This window comes from Procambarus clarkii, chromosome 53, assembly GCF_040958095.1.
Source record: "Procambarus clarkii isolate CNS0578487 chromosome 53, FALCON_Pclarkii_2.0, whole genome shotgun sequence".
NCBI classification, from domain to species: domain Eukaryota; kingdom Metazoa; phylum Arthropoda; class Malacostraca; order Decapoda; family Cambaridae; genus Procambarus; species Procambarus clarkii.
The window spans coordinates 24,062,909-24,086,470 of record NC_091202.1 but is presented as its reverse complement, the minus strand read 5'-3'; the positions used below and the strand labels follow the sequence as shown (position 1 = coordinate 24,086,470).

The following is a 23,562-nucleotide window of genomic DNA, read 5'->3' as shown; positions in this document are numbered from 1 at the left end:
CATGTGTATTATACATATATAAAACGCTGAACTGTAATGCCAATCCTGACCTCAAAAGCTTCATAGAATGTTGTAACAGAACCCATGAGCACCACACAAGAAATAAATATAGTTTTGATATTCCTAAAGTACGACTTACTCATACTAGAAATGCTCTACAAACAAGGGACCCAGATTGTGGAATGACCTTCCCAACCATGTTAAAGACTGTACCTCTCTCAACCAGTTTAAGATAAAAACGAAGCTATACCTAATAAATTCTCTGTAACCTACATTACCCCTCTTATTATATCCCCCCCCTTTTTTTTATCTTTATTTGTATTTGTTCTCAACACCTTTTATTCTTTATGCTCAATTAGTATTAAGTTCTAGATATTAATGTTTTTCTTGCCCGAAACGCATTGCGTAATAGTGGCTTTAGGCATTGTATGTACTAGCTCTATCTATATATCAATCCATTAATGTAACATCACTTGTATGTATATACCTTACCTGAATAAACATCTGAATCTGAATCTGAATCTGAATCTTATGTCATCCAATCTTTTTTTTTTTTTAATGGAGCAATTTGTCGACAGAATTGTATTTGTGCTGCTTTTTCAGCCATGTTCCCCCCTTTTTTATCTCTTTTTTTTATTTGTTCTCAACTTATTTTATTCTTTATGCTTAATTAGTATTAAGCTTTAGTCATTTAAGTTTTTCATGCCCGAAACGCTTTGCGTAATAGTGGCTTTAAGCACTGTATGTACTAGCCCTATCTATAAATCCATCACTCTTTGTAAAATCTCTTGTATGTATGTACCTTACCTAAATAAACATTTGATTTGATTTGCTTTTGAACTGGCAAAATTCTTGTGTTTTGTACATTCGATCATGTTTGTGGCCATTCGGGTGCGTTGTGTTTACGCTGGTGGGCGGCGTTCTTACCAATCCCGATTATGTCCATCACATTACTAAACTTCACTTAATAACTATATGCCTGTTAAGTAGAAGATTGTAACTGTTAATAGCATTATATTGTCGTTTTAATATTGAACATGTAGACATATACGAAACGTCCAAAGTTAGTGTCCGAAATGATAAAAATGTTAGTGTACGATGTGGTCAATGTACGGAGTGTGGGGATATAACTGTAAGGGGATATGGTTTGCACCTTGTTATTCTAATAATGGATAAATAATTATAATAATGGAAGCGCTAATTATATGAACAAGTGCCATGTATTTATTCAGACGAGAACAACAGCGAACACAAACCAGCGCATATACGAACGGAATGGTTTGTATGTACAAACTTCTCAGTGAACGAAGTTGTTTCTAGCCCGGTATCCGAAATTGCAGTATACGACTTGACCAGTCCCCTATGGGAGCTGCCCGGTGGCCCAGCTGGAAGATGTAAACATGGCCGGGTGTATGCTGCTCGCCGGCCTCACCAGGAATCTTTCCTGTGTGCACACCAAATGTGCTTCACCAGTTGGTAAGTATGAGGTGCTGGTTGGTGAGTGGGTGGTCCAGGTGTGAGGTGCTGATTGGTAAGTGGGTAACTACCATTGCGGGTTCAACCTCTGCAAACTACCTCAAGCCCATCATCACCCAGTAAAAATCTGCTGGGTGATGTAACAAACTCTGCTTTCAGACAACACACAGCTCCCCTGTTTAAATATCAAAACGTGCTAAAGATAAATTCACTCCATACATTCTCTTCTGTTAATTACATTTATAAAACCCTTTTAAGTGCAAACCTTGTTCTGAAACTCTTCCTGGACAGATGTAATAGAACACATAATCTTAGGGTCCTGGGTGATGAACAGCCAACTCACCTCAGAGGAGGAAGATTAGATTATGCTCTCCTGCTGAATGCACAGGACACGGATGCCAGTACACACATTGTGCACAGTTTATGTAGTGACCATTGGGCACTGATTACCACCGTCGACATGAGCAAGAGAAGGAAAGAGACAAATAAAAGAAAAAGGTTATCACTCGGACCAGATATGAGGCCGCACTTCATAAACAGGATGAGTGACTGGTTCACGGAATACCAAATCCCAGAAGACATTGACACATTTGTTGATGACCTTAACCACCAAATTGAGAGCTGTCTAAGAGTTCCGCGCCGTACGCCTGGGCGAAGTAACCCTCAGAGGAAGATAATAAAATGGTATGAGAATGATTACATAAAGATGCTTAACGCAAATGTGCGAGACATGAGTAGAGAGTACCGGAGACATCCCACTGAAAGTAACCAAGAGTTGTTTAAAACAGTGTGTCAAGTAGCCAGGGAAGAGAAGATTAAAGAGCGGGAAAGACAATGGCTTGAGTTCACTAGCTCTATTGGACGGGAAACATCTGCAAGACAAGTGTGGGCAAAAATTCAGATAGCTAAGGGGGGCAGAGCCCGGCCTGCGGCTCACAAAGACCCCCAGGGTAAGGCTGAGGAACTAATTCACAAGTGGAGTGATGCAGTATCCTCCTCCTCCCTCCCTGCAGAAATCAGCAGGGAACAGCTCCTGCGACATGATGACAGAAGAATTAGGATAACAAGAGCACTGTCTAGTGATGACGAGTATGGGGAACCAATCACAGCCCAAGAAGTAAGGGGCGCTATGAAAAAGGGTAAAAGTACAGCACCTGGTGAAGATGGCGTCACCTACGACATACTCAATGCACTGTGTGAAGTGTCTGGGAATCCACTACTCCACCTGTTTAACAAGTCATTCCTAAGTGGAGTGTTGCCCACACAATGGAAACACGCAATAATTATTCCCATACCGAAGCCTAATGACCCTGGTAATTACAGACCTATCAGCCTCGTGTCATGCACTTGCAAGATGCTTGAAAGGATCATCCTAAACCGACTGTTGCACAAAATAGGCAGGTTAGGGGAGGGGGTCAATGGATTTGTTAAAGGACGGAGCACAGCAAATTGTATAGTTAATTACTTGGTTAATGACACGGCTAGGTACTCTGTATTTGTTGACATCAAAGGAGCCTTCGACAAAGCACAGGTGATTGCGATCCTGGACGAGCTTGCATGCATGGGTGTCAAGGGGAGACTCATGAAATGGGTTGAAGACTACCTCACAGGAAGGAAAGCCAAGGTTTGCTTCAATGGAGCAGTCTCCAGAACAATGAGTATGGAACTCGGGACCCCCCAAGGCGGAGTCTTAAGCCCTACACTATTCAATGTACTTATGAACGCCATTGCAATTATTGATTTTCCGGAAGGAACACAACAAGTGGGATATGCAGATGATGTCCTAATACAAGCTCCCACCTTGGGAAAAATTGAACAGTCCATTGAACTCCTCGGAAGGAAATGTATTGAGCTCGGTTTCACTCTCTCCACAAACAAGACGAAGGCATACTCCCATCACAAGCGGAGAGCAAATGAAGAACTGCAAATTAATGGTGTAACACTTGAATGGGTTGACCACTACCGGTACCTTGGCGTCACTGTCGGCTCTAACAAGGGAAAGAAAGAGGAGCTCAATCAACTCATAGGAACATGCAAAAGTCGACTCAGGGCACTGAAAGCTATGACCTGGAATGGACATGGAGCCTCTATTGCCGTGCTCAAAATGATGTACACAGCCTATGTGCGCTCCGTCATAGACTATGCCGCACCAGTACTGTGCACCTACTCCCAAAGCGATATGAAAAGGCTTGAAAGCATTCAAAATGAAGCCATGACAATCATTCTTGGAGTCCCAAGAACTGCCAAAACGTCTAATCTACGAGAGGAGTTGTCCCTTCCCAGTATTAAAAGCAGAATTCAGGAGCTGAATGCTAAGCTTGCAATTAGGATAGCCAGAGATCCCCATTGCAATGATATTGCCAAGAAAAAACTGAGCTCTGTGCTACTTTCAGGGGGAAACAGGAGAAGCAAAAAATGGCATCACAGAGCAGTCTGCTACCTTGAAGAGCTTCACCTGCTTGAGCAAGCCCGTGAGCTCCTGCCTGTAGAGAGGTTACCTCCCTGGGAGGATGACTCATGCAAGATCATCATCAATGAAATGGCAATGAAAAAATCCAACATGATACCACAAGAAATGAGGCACAAGTATCTCGAGGACATTTATAAAGAAGCCGGAGATGAACTAGATCAAATCTACACTGACGGGTCATCTAATCCTATCAATGGCAGGGCTGGTGCAGCATACACGGTAATCAAGGATAATACCTTCCAACGCAGAAATGAAGAAAAAGCACGTATTGAGAACTATGCCTCTTCAACGCAAGCAGAGCTAACTGCCATTGTTATGGCGTTAAGGTTTCTTGAACGGAACACTAATGGTGCAGTGATTTGCACCAATTCAAAAGCAGCACTGCAAAGCCTAAGTAAAAATCAGGCAGAAAATCTTGCAATAGTCGCTGAAATCAAGAGAGTTGTGAGAGTACTTACCAATCAGGGAAGAGTCATCAAGTTTCTGTGGATCCCCTCCCATGTTGGAATATGTGGGAATGAACGAGCAGATGTGCTGGCTGCTGAAGGCGCTGAAGGAGACCATATTGAATACTTCATACCCAAGACTCAACTACAAATTAGAGGTATTATCAGGCAACATCACCGTGACAAGGTAACTGAGGAAAGGAGGATAGAAGCACAAACCAGTGAATCTGTACGATGGTACAACATGGTTGCAGCTGGCAATCCCAATCAGTATGGCCGAAGAGGAGGACGATGAGTGAGAGAATCTGTAATAGCGAGAATCCGTCTTGGATACAAATATCCATGGAGATTTGGAATGGAAACAACAGTTGATCAGCGAAGTTGCAGAATCTGTGGTGAGAGTGATGGACACCGCCTTGACCACTATCTACGTGAATGTGAACACCTGAGAGACATTAGGAATAACTGTAGAATAATAAACCCCACATTGTTTGAGTTAGGAAAACACTATTTGTCAAATATTGATACTGTTCTTAAAAGATTTCCCCATTTTGCACCCGCAAGATAACGTAAGCTTTTAAGGGTTGATAAATGTTAATCTTCTTGTTTGAGGAGCTGTTCACTTGAGACAGTTAAGCAAGTCCCAGCTGTGTCTGGGTACAAGTGACAGGATGAACAACCCAGCGGGTTTTCTTCCTATTGGGGAGTGTTGTACATTCTGCTATGGCGGTATGTTCACTCACAAGATGAGTGGCGCTGCCCAATAAACTCGCCCCTCGGGGCAAAATTAAAAAATTTAAAAACACATAATCACCACACCAGACGTAAATATCTCTTTGATATCCCCAGAGTCAAACTTAATCTGTGTAAACACTATGCAAATAAAGGGACCCAGTCTATGGAACTTATTCCCTAATGAACTGAAAAGCTGTCCAACTTTTGCCTTATTCAAAAGTAAAACCAAAAAGTACCTAATTTCATCTTCATAGTTTTCTACCTTGTGCTTTATCTTGCACTGTACCTAGTGCTACCCAATCCCCCAATATTTATACCTTAGCCATATTACTTTTCCATTGTAATCTTAGACATCATTGATATCATGATTGTTGTATTGAGTGCATATTCTACTGCATTATTCCTTGAAATGATCCTCATATTATGCTTCAGTGAACCAATGTATAACCCTGAAATGTTATCCTAATGTACCTAGTAATCCTTGTTCATTATTGTATATTGTTATTATTGTGTATTATTCTAATTGCTATTGTGTCAAAATTTCTTGCAATGTACAGTACCTGTAAATTTTTTTTGACAGTTTTACTGTAATTATTCTACCTAAAATTATCTGTACCAGTAAAGTAAAGCTGTAAAGTGCCTGTAAATTTTTTTTTTTCAATTTTACTATGAATTATCTAAACATTATTTGTTAGTTTAATGACTTGCCCAAAATGCTATGCGTGCTAGTGGCTTTCCAAGAATGTAAAATCAACTTAATTTCTATGTTCTCTGTTAACCCCCAATGTACCTCTTGTATATAAATAAATAAATTAATAAATAAATTACTGTATACAAAACTTTTGAACTGACAGACTTCTAAATAACTACTTAGCACGCCTTACTGAAGTCACTCCCCAGACTGGCTTGAGGAGTCGGTCATATGGAGTTGATTTAACTTCCAGACAGGTTTTTTCACTCGTCACTCCCGAGACTGACTTGCCACAATCATCAGGCACTAAGAGTAAGAAATCCCCAGCTATACAAACTTTCCAGCAATCTGTCACTTTAAAAAATCATTTAAACCCCACACTCCCACGACACATCCTCCAACCACTCCCAGATATTCAACATGCTGTACTACTGGCATGTAAAGGAATACTGATGTAATCACATCCCAGACGTAAAGATTTGCAATACCACAATCTAATCTAACCTATCTTAAATTAACCTTCCCCAACCTAAAATAACCTCATACACACTAACCCTACATTACTTAACATAATGTAACCTACCCTAATCTACTCTAAACTTTTCTGATTTGCGACTAGCTCCCAAACATGCTTCGACTCACTCAGTCTCTTGACTAAACCACACACTTTCCATAGCACAGCAACACTCGGTTACCACCACCAACACAACTCACCTTTGCAGTCCCGAGTCAAGTTCCACTCATGTTTATTTTTGTCATTATCCTCACGCATACAGATGACCGTGATAAGTTTCAAACTGCCAAATTATGAACATTGATGTGCCACTGTGAGTGACGCATCTTTCAACTTTACCACTCGTGCAGTCATTGGGAGGAAAAACCTTTGTGAAAACTGCACATATCACAAAGAAGAAGAAGGGTGGTCTAGGTGTGAGGTGCTGGTTGGTGAGTGGATGGTCTAGGTGTGAGGTGTTGGTTGGTGAGTGGATGGTCAAGGTGTGAGGTGCTGGTTGGTGAGTGGATGGTCAAGGTGTGAGGTGCTGGTTGGTGAGTGGATGGTCCAGGTGTGAGGTGCTGGTTGGTGAGTGGATGGTCTAGGTGTGAGGTGTTGGTTGGTGAGTGGATGGTCAAGGTGTGAGGTGCTGGTTGGTGAGTGGGTGGTCAAGGTGTGAGGTGCTGGTTGGTGAGTGGATGGTCAAGGTGTGAGGTGCTGGTTGGTGAGTGGATGGTCCAGGTGTGAGGTGCTGGTTGGTGAGTGGATGGTCTAGGTGTGAGGTGTTGGTTGGTGAGTGGATGGTCCAGGTGTGAGGTGCTGGTTGGTGAGTGGATGGTCAAGGTGTGAGGTGCTGGTTGGTGAGTGGATGGTCAAGTTGTGAGGTGCTCGATGTAGGTGGCCCAAATGTGAGGTTTTAACGTTTTTTGGCAGTCCATCTTGGGTACTAATAAACTAGCCAATTATCATGTGGGATGCCTTTATCCGCATATAGTGGTAGGTTTACTTCTTATGTGCTTTGTATAAGTTTCTTGAGGTATTCTGAAGTAACCTGTAGCGAGTAATCCTTATACTCACTCCATTATCTCATTATGTTAATGGCGTAACTAATTAGCACTAACTACACAAGCTATAATCCTATCCCTAATTACAGGTAACAGTCCTCACATCCTCCTATCCTAGTAGAGAAAGATGAGGGGTAGTTACCAACCAAATATAAGAAGCGATATGAGAATAGACAACAGTACAATTTCCACAGTCAAGAATGTAGCACTCGGCATATGCAGATCTAATCGACCCCAAGACGCTCCAGCTTCGACACAACAGACAGCAGACTAGGACCGCATCGAGCTACATCGCTCTCCCACATAGAGCTCCGCGACTCCGGCCACACTCGGCTCCCTGCTCTGCTCCAAGTTCCATCTCAACATCTACGACACTGCTGTATCCAGGACTATTAAATAAATATGAAACTCACTAAACACTGCGTATGTATCTAATCTACTCAACAACGTAACATCGTCGTATGTTACATTGGTGACCCCAGAGAGTTTTGACGGTACCCAGCCACGACGGACTAAAACATGGACTCTCACTGGACCGCTACTTCTGCTGCCTACGGGCTGTGGACCGCTGCCAATACCCTCCCCTCAGCAAGGATTTTCATGGCGATCATCTCTGCATTTTCATCAATTACAGCTTGCTGCACCGCGAGCATTACTTACTCATCTGACAGTTTCATCAGCAACTACATCATTGCAATCAATCTTAGCTACCTATGTGCTTTAATATACTGTACCTACAATTTTCTCTCATCTTTTTTTTTTTTTTTTTTTTTTTTTTCATTTCATGTAATCTGTTATCATTTTTTTGTCTATAAATTTTGCAAGTATTTACCTCCTTAAAATTTTCTTAGATTAAGGACCTGCCCGAAACGCTGCGCGTGCTAGTGGCTTTACAAGACTGTAATTACCATATTTGTATCCTCACATTCCTTATGTACATTCTTGTATATGCATAAATAAATAAATAAAATAAATAAATAAATGTGGGATCTAAAGCCTGTCCTGCCGACTCTCCGTCGCTGCCAGGGCACTGCTTGTTCTACAGGGACTCCCACAACAGCTGCTCTCTCATCAGATTCATTTATTCTGATACTCTGCCGACTCAAGCCCTTTGCACAGTACAAGACTTACAGCTTGTGTTTCCAACACTTCATCGCCTCCAGGACAATTCAGCTCTAGCAGTGATTTCCTCGTTGTTCTAACTATGTGCCTACATTACCTCCTATTGTCCTGGTGCCCGAGCCCATCCGCCCCGGATCTAAATGCTCCACCAGCGACCTAAGGACACAACAATAAAGCACATTCTTCTCTCCTGCTACACCGAGCTTGTCCACACACTGCTTGCATCTTTTGGTACCAGGACTACATGTTCCACAGTGACCCAGGGAACAGTAGCCTCGTACCCTGAACTGTGTATTGTTGATCTGGCAATTTGCAGTTTCTTCTGATAAACTGCGAGCTGTATGCCATGTATAGTGCAGAGGTGATTGGGAAATTAGTAAAATCATGCAGGGCCAACCAAAGAAATGATCATTTACCTTGTTCACCTAGAGGTGCCTAATTTCCATTAAGGAGTTGCTTATTTTGTTATGTCTGTGCTTTATGTTGGGTTTTCCAGAATCGTGATTGATCTCAGATTCCCTGCTGCCCTTGTCTCATGAGTGAGCCAGATGCTGATCCTGGCTTGCATTGGGCTACTGATGGGGTCTTGGAAGCCCAATGTGTTGGGCTTGTTGGTATTTGAGAGAAATTTGGGAAGCTACTAGTGGCTCACCAGAAAAAGTCATTTTATTATATTCAGTGCTTGATTTTAATTCACACAGAATGATAACTTTTCTACATGACCATAGACTGACAACTTTTCCCAAACATAAAAATGCATTACTGTAATATATTAGTGATACTGTATGTACAAATAATACATACCCAGTACCTTATTGTTAACGAAGTCTTCATGTATGTATAGACCTATAAGAAGTTGTACATATTTATCTATATTTGCAGCCTGTAAATCCATTCTCTACTTTGCTTGTACTGTATTTCAGGACTGAGGCAGTATGTTACTCTAGCACAGAGGGCATGCCTGATAGACGAGAACTCTAACTCTAAACTAGAAAAGCAGAAAAGAATAAATCAAGTTGTGTGTGTACCTTCATTGCCACTCATACAGTCAGCCAGGTCCACAAGCTTCTTCAATAAATGTAAGTTACATTATGCACTGTGACATTTACAGTTACCCTTTTTCTTCTTTCTGGTCAAGTCTTGGAAGAGTGGGTTGGGCTTCTGGTCAAGACAGCCTTTGATTGAGAGTTGTTGGTGGACCTGCCTCTTGTCAGATCTGTCAGTCCTTTAGTGAAAAGTCCAGTGATGTGGTGGTGGTGATATTGCTGCAGGGTTTTTGGAAAAACCCTGTCCAGGAATTCCTGGTGCGGTTAGGTGGGTCTCTTGTGTTCCTCAGGTATCAGTGTGAAGCAGCTGACTTCGCTACTGTACTAATACGTGTATGTTGTATTTGGGAAATATTGGACAGGGTGTTACTTAGGTGGCTTATTGTCTTGGATGTTGGTCTGTTTCCTGTGGCCAAATAAAATTTCCAAAGAGTTGTATGATTTCTTGACTGATATTTTTTTGAGCTGGGCCCCTTTTATTATGATAGAATATAGAATATATTCTATATATTCTATCTAGAACCCCCCTGTCTAGAAATGTAATCATAATAAAAATCAATTTCCTTAAATACAAAATTAATGAATGTTAAAATATGTACAATTTTAAAGGATTTGTGGCTTAGCTATGGCTGAGTCCCAGAGGGGTCTGTGTCCCGGAGACGGTATCCTGACAAATGAAACCTTTAATTAAAGTGGATGGCTTCTCTTGTAAATTTGACAAGTTATATGATGACTACAGGAAATGCTGCTTCTCGATCCCATGTAAATGCAGTCTTCATAAATCAACTTCTTTGGATCATTTCATATTAAATTCACACAGATTAAGTATCTCCACATTGATTGATTTGACTAGTATCAATTCATGTCTCCTTAATGATAAATTACATGAAATTTCTAGCACTTGCATATGTATCTAGAAATAACTTGGCTTAAGACTAACTAAACTTTGGGGTTTTTTCCCGCTTTGTGACCTGCTCTTTAATTGATAGTTTTATACTTTTTTCTATGGTATGTAGCTAAGCACCAATACTGGGATCCCATAAACATGCTGAACTACAAAGACTACTTATCAGTGTTTTTTTTTTTTTTTTTTTGAGATATACAAGAGTTGTTACATTCTTGTACAGCCACTAGTACGCGTAGCGTTTCGGGCAAGTCCTTAATCCTATGGTCCCTGGAATACGATCCCCTGCCGCGAAGAATCGTTTTTTCATCCAAGTACACATTTTACTGTTGCGTTAAACAGAGGCTACAGTTAAGGAATTGCGCCCAGTAAATCCTCCCCGGCCAGGATACGAACCCATGACATAGCGCTCGCGGAACGCCAGGCGAGTGTCTTACCACTACACCACGGAGACTGTAAAGACACGGAGATTGTGATGTTTCAGCATTTGAAATGATAGCCTTGGTGTTGATGTGGTGAAGTTATTAATATAGGCTTTTTACAGCTCCCAAACTCACACTGTTAGTACACTTTGTCCAAATTATAGGACTGAACAATGCTACTGTCTTAAATAGTCTTAATTAAACATAGCACTTTAGTTTTAAATTTATTGTTGGCAAAACATAGACTCCATCTGGATCGTCTTAAACCAAATGCCTTGTGTGGCATACAGAGCATTGTGTTGCACCATAACTGGGGGGCAGAGGTCCATGTTTGGCTTGTGTGGCATAGCATTGTGTAGCACCGTTACTGGGGGGGGCATAGGTCAATGTTTGGCTTATGTGTTGCACCGTTACTGGGGGCAGAGGTTCATGTTTGGCTTGTGTGGCATACAGAGCATTGTGTTGGTGCATGTTTGGCTTGTGTGGCATACAGAGCATTGTGTTGGTGCATGTTTAGCTTGTGTGGCATAGCATTGTGTAGCACTGTTACTGGGGGCAGAGGTTCATGTTTGGCTTGTGTGGCATACAGAGCATTGTGTAGCACTTGTTACTGGGGGCAGAGGTTCATGTTTGGCTTGTGTGGCATACAGAGCATTGTGTAGCACTGTTACTGGGGGCAAAGGTTCATGTTTGGCTTGTGTGGCATACAGAGCATTGTGTAGCACTGTTACTGGGGGCAGAGGTTCATGTTTGGCTTGTGTGGCATACAGAGCATTGTGTAGCACTGTTATGGGGGCAGAGGTTCATGTTTGGCATACAGAGCATTGTGTAGCACTGTTATGGGGGCAGAGGTTCATGTTTGGCATACAGAGCATTGTGTAGCACTGTTATGGGGGCAGAGGTTCATGTTTGGCTTGTGTGGCATACAAAGCATTGTGTTGGTGCATGTTTAGCTTGTGTGGCATAGCATTGTGTAGCACTGTTACTGGGGGCAGAGGTTCATGTTTGGCTTGTGTGGCATACAGAGCATTGTGTAGCACTGTTACTGGGGGCAGAGGTTCATGTTTGGCTTGTGTGGCATACAGAGCATTGTGTAGCACTGTTATGGGGGCAGAGGTTCATGTTTGGCTTGTGTGGCATACAGAAGCATTGTGTAGCACTGTTATGGGGGCAGAGGTTCATGTTTGGCTTGTGTGGCATACAAAGCATTGTGTTGCACCGTAACTGGGGGCAGAGGTCCATGCTTATTCTCCGAGACCTATGGAGTGGCCAGCTCATTTTTAAGGAAAACATTTATTCTTGTTTATACTTCTAAAAAGCAACATTTTCTGGGGGGGGGGGTTATCTTCCACAAGTCACCTTGGGGTCTACCTCTGTTGGTCTTTTGCTGCTCGGTATTTGACTGCCCTAGGAGTTCTGGGGGTTTACGGCCTCCCTTGTTTACCTTGGGGTAAGAGGTAGTTGGCACTGGTAGGGGCGTGGGGGTACTGCACTGCTTGCTATCACCTACTGTAGCGGCCAGTTCTGTTCCGCCTGGGTATGTTGTCCTCTTGCGGGGTTTTTCGTTTGCTTTTGTTTTCCTGCCTGGTGGAGTTGGGTCTGCCTTTGGTTGGTTGCCCCCCTGTCTATATTTAGGGTCTATTTTCATATCTGTTTTTGGTGGTATCCCCCTGCTAGGACCTCGTGAGTGGACTCATCCTGAGGGTTCAGCTTTTACACATCCCGGTGGGGTGGGGGGTCCGCCTTTGGTTGGTTGTTCCCTATTTATATTTAGGGTCTATTTCCATATCTGTGTTTTTGGTGGTATTCCCTGCTAGACCCCCCGTTATGACCCCCGTTATGTTGGAGCCGGTCAGCCAAGCGGACAGCACGCTGGACTTGTGATCCTGTGGTCCCGGGTTCGATCCCGGGCGCTTGCGAGAAACAATGGGCAGAGTTTCTTTCACCCTATACCCCTGTTACCTAGCAGTAAAATAGGTACCTGGGTGTTAGTCAGCTGTCACGGGCTGCTTCCTGAGGGTGGAGGCCTGGTCGAGGACCGGGCCACAGGGACACTAAAGCCCCGAAATCATCTCAAGATAACCTCAAGATAACACGTGAGTGGACACATTCTGGGGGTTCAGCTTTTACAAGTCCCCCATGAGTCCCAGGGTTTCACTACCAAGCAGAGCTTTCAGGTTTGCTTGGTAGTTTCTGGCGCCGGTTCGCAGTACCCTGCCTGAGCTTCCTTTAGCATATTACCAAGGCTAAGGGCCCTGGGAAACCCCGTGGGGGCTCCATGGTCCGATGGATGTGACCCTTGAGTTCCCTCTCGCTTCTTGCGAGGTTAATGGTTGCTCTGTCTCCTTGTCTCAGGGTGACATTCACCGGTTGTGTATCCGCCATGCTGCCTGTAGGGTTGGTGATTCTTTTGACCCGGAGTCATACGACATTGTTGTTGGTACATGCTCCAGTTCTACCTAGCTACTGATGGTGATATGAGGGGTGCATGCAGAAGCTGCATTGCATGCTAGGTACTAGTTACTGCAATGAGATGGTTTGGTTGCTTCCCCGGATGCCCCGAGATTGCCCCGTTGCGGTTTTAGGGACCTGAACTTGGGGGTTGCTTCGACTTTGGTAACGTCCACCCTTCCTTCCCCTTCTGTTGTGCATCCGGTACCCCATCCCCCTTGCTTCCAGCTCCGACACATTTGTGGGTTCGGAGGCGAGGCAGGGTCTAGTTGGTGTTGAGACTCAAGCGGTTTTGGGGGTGTTCCTTTCCGGGGTGGTGGCGGAAGCATTCGAGCCTGTTCCTCCAGCCGATGCGTATGGATCTGACCAGTGGGCCTTCTTCTTTAGTATTTTTTCGGCTTCCCTGGTTTTTTCTTGTGAGGCTTTTTCTTTTTTTTTTGGGGGGGGGGGATGGCTCCAGGTCCTCAGAGTGAGGTTCCCGGGGCGAGGAAGGGGTTGACTTGGGGGTGGGGGGCTTAGGCCCCATCGGACCCTGCCTGGGTTTTTGTTACCCCTCAGAGCAGGCTTGGTGTTGCAAGATTTCTCTTCTCTCCCGCCTCGTACGCATTGGATTTGGCATTCTACCCCTCCCTGGGTTTGGTTCCGTGCTCCTGTGGGTTCTTCAGTTCAGTCTTCCGGAGGTTTTCGGCTTCCCGCGTCCAGTCCCATGTGGTGCGAGATGCCCTAGCGGCTTACGTCCTGCTTGACCCGGGTTACGCCTTAGTAGTGGTTCCGCGTTCTTTGCGTTTGGATCTTGTGTTACTGAGTTCGTTACGAAATTCCAGGGTGGTCCTGGTTAGGAGATTGCCTACTTTTCTCGTTGGAGGCTTCGCATCTGTTCTGTCGGTGGGTGGTGCTAACTTCTTTCCTGGAATCCGCTTGGGTCCTGGTTCTTCAGTTTTCTTCACCTTTTTGGCCATTGCTGTTTGCAGAGCCTGCAGTTGTGCAGTCTTTGCAGGCAGCTTCGTCTAGTTGCCATCCTGTGTTCGGAATTGTTAGTCCTCCAGAGGGCTTGTGGGGGGGGGGGCCCTTCCCGGAAGGGTCGTGCCAGGGCTCTGGATTCTTCTGTCATGGTAGGCCAGTTTCGTGATTTCTGTTCTGTTCGGCGGGGGTGGAGGGGTGTCCCCCTGGTTGGTTTCATATCAGCCTGGATAGCTTCGGAGAGCCTCCGGGACTCGTCCAGAAAATGACGTTTCATTACAGTCAACACTGATTTTTTCGGACTCTATAAAGTGAATACAGAGGCACCTTGACTTACGATTGCCCATACTTACGAATTTTTCGCATTACGATGTAAATTTCGTTGGAAAATGCAACTCGACTTACGACTTTTGCTAACTGACTGGTTGCAACTGTGAATGCTTGATTGACTGTGAATGCTTGATTGACTGTGAATGCCTGATTGACTGTGAATTCCTGATTGACTGTGAATGCCTACCTTACCTTGAGGTTACCTTACCTTGAGGTTACCTTGAGGTTAGTTACCTGACCTTGGTAATGCCTGAATTGACTGTAAATGCTTGACTGACCGTAAATGCCTAACTGGTTGCTACCACAACAGTGAATGCTTGACTGCCTTGGTTATGACTGCCTGTGACCGGTCTTGACTGTGAATGCTTGACTGACTTCTGACTAAGTGACTGGTTCTGACTGGCTGCCACATAACAGGAAGTGGAAATGTGTGAAAGGAAAATCTGGAACTGGTGATGCAGATATGAGAACAGTTTAAGGCGAGCAGGGGATGGTCTCACTGTCTCCTCCTCCCCCTCCTCCATACACCAACACAGCTCCCCCCCCCCTCCCTCCTCACCGTCTCTCATGGGTCAACAAGAGTCCTCAGTAAAAGTAAAGTGCAGTTAAATGTTCACTTATTTTATTAATGGTTTATATTTATACCTGATTGTGTTGTGTATGAAAAATATGAGTAGTATTCTTTATAAAATGTATTTTTAAGTTAATATTTCTGGGGGAAGCCCCGTCGGCTCCCCGGAGCTATCCAGGCTGAATGGATATGTATAACTTTCTGGCATCAAAGTGTTTGGAGTTCTTGCCTACCAGGGACCATGAGCCAGAACCTGGCCCCCTCAGAGAGGCATGAGGAGCAATGGCCTATAGAAACCCCCGTGTGGTTGGGAGCATTCTATGTCTGCCATCAACCGGGATAGGCACCCAGAAAGGTAGACGCCCCAAAACAAACCCCTATTCTGTTTAAAATCTGGCTACTGAAAGCCGAACTAGTGGACAGAACTCCCCAAACAAAATTATCTAACTAGCATGACGTTATCACGTCGCCGTGCTGCTGTCTGCGCAAACCCCCCCCCCCTTCCTGGGAGGGGGAAGGGGGAGCCCCAGACCCATCCTCCAGCAACCCAACCTTCAGTTCTTGGCTGCTGTGATTGCCTCTGGTTGAGTGCCTCTGGCTCCCGCTTTGTTTCAATTCTATGCCTTGTGATGTGGGCTGTCTCTACTGGTGGGGTGTGAGCCAGGAGTAATATTCCACAGTACTCGGGCTACATGCGCCTAGGGCTCTCTTCCCTAGGGGCCCTGTAAGTACTGCCCTTGGGGCTTGGGGCCACCTTCCACAAGTCTTCTTGGGTTCCACCTCCGCTGTGTCCTTTACTGCTCGGTTCTGGGCCACCCTTGTAGTCGGCTGGGGTTTTGTTGCCTTCGTTTGTCTGGTTAGGTGGTGGTTTTTTGTCACTGGTAGGAGCGCGGGGTACTGCCCAACTAGTTTTCACAAATAACGGCAGCCATCTCTGTTCCGCCTGGATATGTTGTCCTTTTGCGGGGTTTTTCTTTTGTTTTTGTTTTTGCCTGGTGGGGGAGGGGGGGTCTTCCTTTGTGTTTCCCCTTGCTGTTCTAGGAGTTCCATTGATTTTTGGTTGGTGGAGGAGTTATATGGATTTTTGGTTGGTGGTGCTCCTTGCTTGGCCCCCGTGAGTGGTCACGTCCCGGGGGTTCAGCTTTTAGAAGTTTGTTTGGTAGAATTGGGTGCCGGTTCACAGTACCCTGCCTGGGCTTCCCTTGGCGTGTAACCATGGTTAAGGGCCCTGGAAAACCCCACGGGGGCTTAGTGGGATTATGGATGTGACCCCTGAGTTCCCCCCTCACATTTTTCGGGTTTGACCGTTGATCTGTCCCCTTGTCTCAGGGTGACACTCACCTGTTTGCCTCCGCCTTGCTGCCTGTTGGGTCGTTGGTTCTTTTGACCCGGAGTCCTGCGACAGGTGTCGTCTGTACGTGCTCCCTTTCACCCAGGCCATTGGTCATGATAAGCGGGTGCAGGCGGCTGCGGCACTGCATGCTAGGTTACTTGCTGCAACGCTCTTGGTTGCTTGCGGCTCCTGGATGCCCCGAGACTGCCCCGTTTAGGTGGTAGGGGTGGACTTGGGAGTGGAGGTCTCTTCGGCTCTGGTTCCTTCCGCTCCTCCTAGTCCTTTCCCTTCTGTTATGCATACTTCCTGCCCTTGCTTCTGGCTCCGAACAGTAGGCGGGTTTCGGGGTTGGAGCAGGGTCTGGTTGGGTTGAGACTCGGGCGGTCTCGAGTTATTTTTTTCTTCTTCCGGGGTCGCGGCGGAGGCATTCAAGCCTGTTGCTCCGGCCGTGCCGTACGAGTCTGACCAGTGGGCTCCCTTCCTTAGTGTTTTGCACGGCTGCCCTGGCTTTTCCTTATGAAGCTGGGGCTTTGGGGGTACTGCTCGGTCCCGGTCCTGTTGTCAGGGTTCCCGGGGTTGGGGAGGGTTGCCTGGGGGGGGGGGCTTCGGCCCCGTTTTTGCCCCACTTGGGTCTTTGTACCCTCAGTGCGGGGCTTGCAGTTCCTCTGAGTGGGGATTTTCCTTGCCCCTCTGCGTTCTTGTTGGCTCGGGTCTACCCCTCCCTGAGTTCGGTTCCATGTTCCTTCATGTCCGTCGGTTCCATCATTCCGGGGGAATGATGGAACCGAATAAATTGGTTAAACTTATCCAATTTATACCCACATTTTCTTCATCCTTTTCGCGCTTCCATCGCAATACTGTTCCCTTTGTATTGGGGTCCATGCATGGCCCTGGTTCAGGGGTGTCTTTTTGTCCGTATGTGCCTCTGTGCATTTGTGCTTGTTTGTCATGGTGCTCATTGGTGCGCAGACCTCTTCATACATTCCAATATTCTTGGACCATCTGTTGACTTCTGGTGGGGTTTCCCCCCTGGTCCTTTTCTCGGGCTCGTTGGTTCCCTTCCTCCCCTTTTGTCTTCTTTCGCCTTATTTTGTTTTCACATCGTCTCTCCTTCCTGTTTTGCCGTTCCTTGTCTTCGTTACATACGCCTTGCTGGTGTATGTACGATATGTCTGTAAGGTCTGTGTCTGTACGATATGTGTATTTACTATATGTATGTGTCCGACTGGTGTACGAGCCGCACCGCCCGGTGGACAGGTGGTGCGGTTTGTACCTCACGCGTTGGGGCCGGGGTGTTTGTTCTGGGCGGTGTACTCGTGTGTTCCACGTAGTTTATCGCGGTTTCTAAGGCTTCTCTTTCCAGTCGTTGCCCTCTTGGTACTGGGGGTGTTTTAGATTTTCTGTGTGGGGATGTTGCTTTGTTCTTTTTTCTGCTTCTGGGAGTGGGGTGGCGCCTTCTCCACCTCTGTACTGCACCTGCACCGGAGTAGTTCTTACACAGTTGATATACGAACGTACTGTTGGATTGCTTATTGGTGCTAGTACTTCCATTACCTGCAGCCACTCATACGTATAGCGTTTCGGTCGAGTTCCCATTTCGGGCGAGTTCCGGTCCTTTGTGTTCCTGGCGGCTACTTGGTCCGATTACGTTTTTTTTTCCTCGCTTGATCCCATTTTCCTTCTAAGCTACACATGGCTGTGCTTCTGGGTTGGTTCTTCTTGGCTATACTGTTGTTGAGTGCTGAGGTGGGCCTCTGTCCAAGTTCAGTTCCCTGCTTTTAGACTGCCCCGGTGTTCCGTTTTGGTACCGAGTTCCTTCACTTTTCGTTGTCTCACTGCAGGCTTCTGTATTGCACTGTCTGGGGGGAGTTGTGGACTTCCGGTCCGCCGCTCCTGCCTTACTGGTTTCCCTATTTGGGTCTGGTAGCTAGGATTCCGGTCCTGGTTCCGGCTTTTCCTTGTTCCTTTTTTGGACTGTACGTTTTTGTTTGCCTGCAGTTCGCGTCCTGCGTAATTCCCCTCGGGTTTCCCTCGAAGATGTGCGAGTCGTTCTTCCCTGCTGGAGCTGGTTGCGCTGCTCCTTTGGGTTGGCAGGGTCGCTGTTTTTCAGTTTCATGTCTCCCGTTTTCCTTCATGGTGCCTGCTGTCCTCAGTTGGCCTCTTCCTGGGCCCTGGTTTTTCGGTGTTTGGCCTTGTTGGTCCTTTAGGGGTCCTGGGGGGCGGGGGGGGGGGGGGGAGGTTCCTCCAGGACGGGGCGTTTCTGCTCACTCTGGTTGGTTCCTTCGGCTCGCTAGGGTTGGTTTTCCTGGTTCCCTGGCAGCCATTCCTTTTGGATTTGGCCTTCCTTGGTGGACCCTGTTGCTTTCTTTGGTTTTGATCCTGTGGGTCTTCCCGCGGCTCTGCCTCCTTTTTGCAGGTCGGTCTCGTCCTGTGCAGGGCTTGTTCGTTCCTCCCCTCGAGTCTTCGCGTCTCGGTTTTTATCTCGTTTCTCGTCGCTTGTGTGGGTGCTGGTGGCTGCATTGTTGGTCTCCCTCCTGCGTGCTTCACCATGCTTCTCCTCCCACCTGTGTGTGGTTTGTCATGGCGGTCCTTCTGGTTTTCCTATCACTGCCAAGGGTTCTTCGGTCTCTGATAGGGTTGTCTTGTTTTTCCCTTCGGGGTTGTTACGGGACCGTCTTCTGGTACCATGTACTGTCTTGGGTGGCGCTAGCAGAGCCGCTCCAGCTTGCGGTCGGTGTTGCTGTTCCTTCTCCTCTGTTTCGCTTGTTGTCTTGGGAGTTGTTTCCCCTCCGGCCTGCTCTTGCGTTTCCGGTGCCTTCCTCGTTGTTGGCCCGGGTGGTCTCTTTTTCTTCTCCTCGGTTTGGTCCTTGGGTTGTTGCTTGGTTGGTCAGGCCGGGGGTGCTTCCTGGTTCGGTTGTGGCTCTTCGCTGTTCACAGGCGCTTCTTAGCTTCTGGGGTCATAGACACGTTTTGGTTTATCCGGGTTCCCTTCCTTTCCTCATTCCTGTTCCGGGGTTCGGGTCTCTCGAGTTGTCTGCAGGTATTTTTCTTTTCGTCTGTGGTCTTGTTTTTAGGTTAGGGCGCGTGGTGTCCACCTCCCGGGTCCTGCCCTCTTTTACTTATCTGTAGTGAGGTAGTTCCAGGGAGCTGACAGGGCTCCCCCCAGAAAACCAGCGTTGAATGTAATGAAACGCCATTTTCTGGGTGAGTCCCGGAGGCTCCCTAGGCATCCCTCCCTCCCTCTGGTCGGCGGTGTTTTTCATGCTTTTTGACATCCAGCCCAAGAACTGAAGGTTGGGTCACCGGCGGATGGGTCTGGGGCTCCTCCTTCCCCCTCCCGGGGAGGAGGGGGGTTGCGCAGATGGCGGCACGGCGCCGTGATGATGTCATGCTAGTTAGATAATTTTGTTTGGGGAGTTCTGCCCATTCGTTTGGCTTTCGGTAGTCATATTTTAACCAGAATAGGGATTTGTTTTGGAGCGCCTACCTTTCTGGGTGCCTATCCTGGTCGATGGTAGATATAGACTGCTCCCAACCACACGGGGGTTTCTATAGACCACTGCTCCTCGTGCCTCTTTGAGGAGGCCAGGTTCTGGCTCGTGGTCCCCGGTAGGCAAGAACTTCAAACACTTTGACTGATGCCAGAAAGTTATACATACCCATTCAGCCTGGATAGCTCTGGGGAGCCTTCGGGACTCACCCAGAAAATGGCATTTCATTACATTCAACGCTGTTTTTTTGGGTGTGTGGAACGGATTAATTCAGTTGACATTATTATGAGAAAATTTGCTTCGACTTATGGGACTGGTTTAACCCTTAAAGTGCGCATCACGTCATATGACATGCTGGACGTTGTTCCAGTCAACTGCGCATCACGTCATATGATGTGTTGGAGTACTACGCAAGATTTAAACTGCCCGCGGATACACGGGGTTCACCACACCTTCATCAGGGCTCTTGTAAACAGACGCCATTTAAAAAAAAAATCGTGGGCCAAACTCTCGGGTGTTATTGGCCTCAGTATTGAGTGAGCAACCAAGCCTGACGCACGCAGCATGAGCTAACAGCGCTGCTGTTCAGCTTGTGACCACAGCATCGCCTAAAAATGCCAAATTATACTTGTTCATGCTATTATGTAGCGATGATATTATTACAGAAGACCCCTGACTGTGATAAAACTTACCAGGGTTCTGATAATAGCAGAATTGTGGTGATATTTAGCGCTGTGCGCCATGGAAGGAGGAGTAATGCTGTGGGAGGGAGGGTGGTGGTGATGTCTTTTGACTGTGTGTGGCCACCTTTTATTGACTGCACTCAGCATACCAGCTTAGTGGTTCGCTATGGTGAACACAAATGTAGATACTTATATATAACGTGTGTATAGAGGGTATAAACAGCAAGAGAAGGTTTGGAGCCGCCATTTTGGTGAGGGCGGTGGCGTCGTCTGCACGACGCTACCGTGCAGACGACGGTGTTGTTTACTGGTTACCACGATGGTCTTTGGGCACCATACCAGTTTATTTGTACAAGTATGGTGAATAAAACAGGTAGATATTTATATATAATGTGTGTATATAGCGTAATAACACCCCACAGTATTGTTGGAGGAGAAATATTAGTGCGTCTGGCCTTGAGGGCAGGCCGCCGATCAGCTGACTGTGTGAGTAGCCACATCTTTGTGCCTTTACTCACCATACAAGCTTAGATGTACAGTTATGGTGAACAAAACATGTAGATACTTATATATAACGTCTGTATATAAGATATATAGCGTAATAACACCACACAGGAGGAGAAATATTAGTGTGTTGGAGGAGAAATATTAGTGTGTCTGGCCTTGAGGGCGGCCGCCGATCAGCTGACTGTGTGAATAGCCACATAATTGTGCCTTTACTCACCATACAAGCTTAGATGTACAGTTATGGTGAACAAAACATGTGGATACTTATATATAACGTCTGTATATAGTGAATTATAGCAAAAACATTATTGTGGGAGGAGAATGTGGGTGAGTCAGATGACTGGAGGGAGGGCGGGAGTGGCTGGCTGGTACACGGCGGTCACTCCTCGTTACTTTTTGACTCATAATAGCAACTTAGTGGTTCGTTATAGTGAACAAAACATGCAGATACTTATATATAACCTGTGCTTATAATGTAATAACCGACAAAGTATTTGTTCACTGATTGATGAACATAATTGAATCAACAATATGCACACCATATTTTTGAGTACAGCAATGATTCACTCATTTTATTATATAAATATATCAAACTACACACTATTGAATAATATTACAGCAAAAAAGGTATGAAAAATCAATCAGAGACATTGAAATAATTCGGTAATTATCTCTTTGTGGCAACTCCAGCTTGACAGCTTGCGAGCAACAGACCGCCTGGGACGCACGCTGAGTCAGCGCCTATAATTTGCCAGACTTCCCCACCCTATAGCGGGCAATATATGCCACTTATGATTTTTTTATTATTTTTCCCGTGATCAGTGAACACAAATTAACAGGTTAGAAAGAAAAAATAATTTTTTTTTTTTTCAAAATGACATGCACCTGTGGGGATGACAGGATATTAAACCCCGAGCATGTTAAGGGTTAAATTTGAAAGTCGAGGCCCCACTGTAGTACCAAGTTTTATGATATAATTGCTTAGTATGTCAATCTTTGTACCATGGTGCACATGGTTACAAAAACTACTACAGATATCTAAACAGGAGGATGGGTTGCTATCTCAGTGTTGCTAGCTACATGGCAGCACTGGTCTAGACCCCCCAGAAAGGGCATTTCCTTACATTCACTGTGGACTTTTTCTTGGATTGTATCATCAGGCTTTCTTTCTACAAGGTAAGTTTTGTTAGCGTCCTTGTTGTCTGGCTACGGCTTCATTCTGGCCTTGGGGGTTTACGGTGCTCTGCCTTATCATAGGCCCCTAGCTCCTCTGGGATTGTCTTTTATTTTTCTAATTTGTGTTTGTTTCTCTCAGAATAGCTGGCCTCTTCTGTTGAAGTGACATTAGTGAGATAGGTTCATGGATTTTCTGGGGAGAGCCCCTACGGCTCCCCGGAGCTATCCATGGCTGATATGGATACCCTAACTATTTTGCATCAGTCGATGTGGGTGGAGTTCTAGGCCTACCGGGGACCACGAGCCAGAACCTGGCCCCCTCAGAGAGGCACGGGGAGCAATGGCCCATAGAATTGCACATGTGATTTGGAGCATTCTATATCTGTCATCGACCGGGACAGGCACCCAGAAAGGTAAGCGCCACAAAACAAACCCCTATTCTGGTTAACAACAAAAATCGACAAATGAGTGAACAGAACTCCCCCAGGAAAACAAACTAACAAGCATGACGTCACACGAGCCGCGCCACATGTCTGCGCAGCTCCTCCCTCCCCGGGAGGGGGAAGGGGGAGCCCCAGACTCCCGCGCCGGCGATCCCCGCCCCAGTTCCTCGGCTGATGGGATAATGCACGGTCGTGTGGCTCCAGCTCCAGTCTCGTCTCAGTGCTGTGACTTGTTTGCAGTGCTGCTCTTACGGTGGTTGTGTGAGCTGGGAGTAGTATTCTCAGGTACTCGGGCTGCATGTGCTTAGGGTCACCTTCCCTGAGTTCCCTGTAAGTACTGCCCTTGGGGTTTGGGGTTGCCTTCCACAAGTCACCTTGGGTCTACCTCTGTTGGCTTTTCGCTGCTTGGCATTTGACCGCCCCGAGTGTCTGGGGGTTTTCCTCCCTTGTGTGCCTTGGGGTAAGTGGTAGTTATAGCACTGGTGGGGCGCAGGGTACTGCGTAGCTAGTTTTCACCTATGACAGCGGCCGGCTCTGTTCCCTCTGGGTACGTTGTCCACTTGTGTGGTTTTTCTTTTATATTTGTTTTTGCCTGGTAGGGGGGTCTGCCTTCTGTTCCCCCCCCCCCTTATATTAGGTTCATTTGTGTGGTGGCACCCCCTGCCTCGCCCTCGCGGGTGGACACGTCCCGTGGATTCAGCTTTAGCAGTTTGCTTGGTAGTTTGGGGCGCCGGTTAGCAGTGCCCTG

At 46.3% G+C, this 23,562-nt stretch overlaps 1 protein-coding gene across 1 annotated transcript in view; it reads left to right on the top strand.

Moving 5' to 3' along the window:
- Nucleotides 1-1,321: 1,321 nt before the first annotated feature.
- mRpS5 (mitochondrial ribosomal protein S5) overlaps nt 1,322-23,562 on the top strand; it is a 59,656-nt gene continuing 37,415 nt past the window's right edge. Inside the window, exons 1-2 of the mRNA XM_045756519.2 lie at nt 1,322-1,476; nt 9,421-9,576. Coding sequence (XP_045612475.1) covers nt 1,401-1,476; nt 9,421-9,576 — 232 coding nt within the window. The 5' untranslated portion in view covers nt 1,322-1,400. The remainder of the gene's footprint in view (nt 1,477-9,420; nt 9,577-23,562) is intronic.